Genomic DNA, 1,275 nt, shown 5'->3' on the forward strand with positions numbered 1-1,275 from the left:
TTTTTTTTTTTTTTTGGCACCCATTCATTTGGATTTACAGAGCTGAGATATTCTTCTAAAAATCTTCGTTTGTGTTCTGCAGAAGAAAGAAAGCAGTGCACATCTGGGATGGCATGAGGGTGAGTAAATAATGAGAGAATTTTCATTTTTGGGTGAACTATCCCTTTAAAAACTTAAATTAAATTAAAATAAGGCATCAAATAATGCTATTTAATTTCTTTGGAAATGTGGCCTTGAGAAAAAATGTTGAGTTTACTTTTTGAATAGTATAAAAAGATGCGCTGATATTATCTGATTCTGATAAGTACTTGAAAAATTGCCGATTTACTAACAACCATTCCGTCACCAATATAGTGTCACTAATGCACACGTACAAAGACAACAATGACATAAAATGTTCAACTATACACAATATATTTAAAGATAAACAGAAACTAAATAAGTACAGAGAGATTAGACAAAAATGGACTGAGGAAAAGCCCTATTACGTGTGCTTTCAGACTATAGTATCATCCCTAGTAGGAGTAAAAGTGAATAGTTGCATTCTGAACACTTTATTTTTCTATCTCATATCAATAAATAATCAGTTCACAACACAAAATCAACTGATGCGCGCGCACGCGCACACTGACCCGCAAACGCCGTTTCGGCATCGTCCGGGTTCGGCAGAGATTCGGCAATGTCGATGTTTTCCGCGTCTGCCATCACAGTCATCGTGGTGACTTCGGCCTCTGATTCGGTATCCGAACCTACAGCCGCTCCCGCAGACGCGCTCTCCGGTTCAGTCGCGTCCATTTCAAAACAGCGGCGCACGAATCCAGCCGAAATTAACCGAAGGGTTAGAGTGGAGATGTGCACGTCCCTCGCGCTCAATAAATCTGCACGTGTCCAACAAGCGCTTAATCAACTTGCATAGATTATGAACGTATTGAAATGGTTGTTGATCTAGGTATGAAAGAAAAGAAAATGGTTGCAGGATAATGGCCTCCGAGTGCCTTTACTGGGGACGCGGGATCACCACAGGAAGGACACTAGGCGGAAATTACCGAACGAAAACGGAAATAACCGAAAGAGACCGAAATAGCACGAAACATGACGCTCATGGACAGAAAAAAGGACTTGATTTTTCAGTCAGAAGATTAAACAAAAGTTGCAGATAAAATACAGTAAAATATCTTGTTTTGATAAGTGTATATTTCACATAAATACAAACATTACAACAATTTTATCAACAATAATTTTTTATTTATTGAATGGATTTTTCCTTTCCCCCCA

General features: G+C 38.5%; 1 protein-coding gene across 2 annotated transcripts in view; it reads right to left on the minus strand.

Moving 5' to 3' along the window:
- LOC127437728 (deformed epidermal autoregulatory factor 1 homolog) overlaps positions 1–1,004 on the minus strand; it is a 24,489-nt gene extending 23,485 nt beyond the window's left edge. For both annotated transcript variants that reach the window (XM_051692833.1, XM_051692832.1), the window contains exon 1: positions 633–1,004. In XM_051692833.1, the coding sequence (XP_051548793.1) occupies positions 633–795 (163 nt within the window). In that variant the 5' untranslated portion in view covers positions 796–1,004. The remainder of the gene's footprint in view (positions 1–632) is intronic.
- Positions 1,005–1,275: the final 271 nt, after the last annotated feature.

The sequence above is a fragment of the Myxocyprinus asiaticus genome, chromosome 48 (genome assembly GCF_019703515.2).
Source record: "Myxocyprinus asiaticus isolate MX2 ecotype Aquarium Trade chromosome 48, UBuf_Myxa_2, whole genome shotgun sequence".
NCBI classification, from domain to species: domain Eukaryota; kingdom Metazoa; phylum Chordata; class Actinopteri; order Cypriniformes; family Catostomidae; genus Myxocyprinus; species Myxocyprinus asiaticus.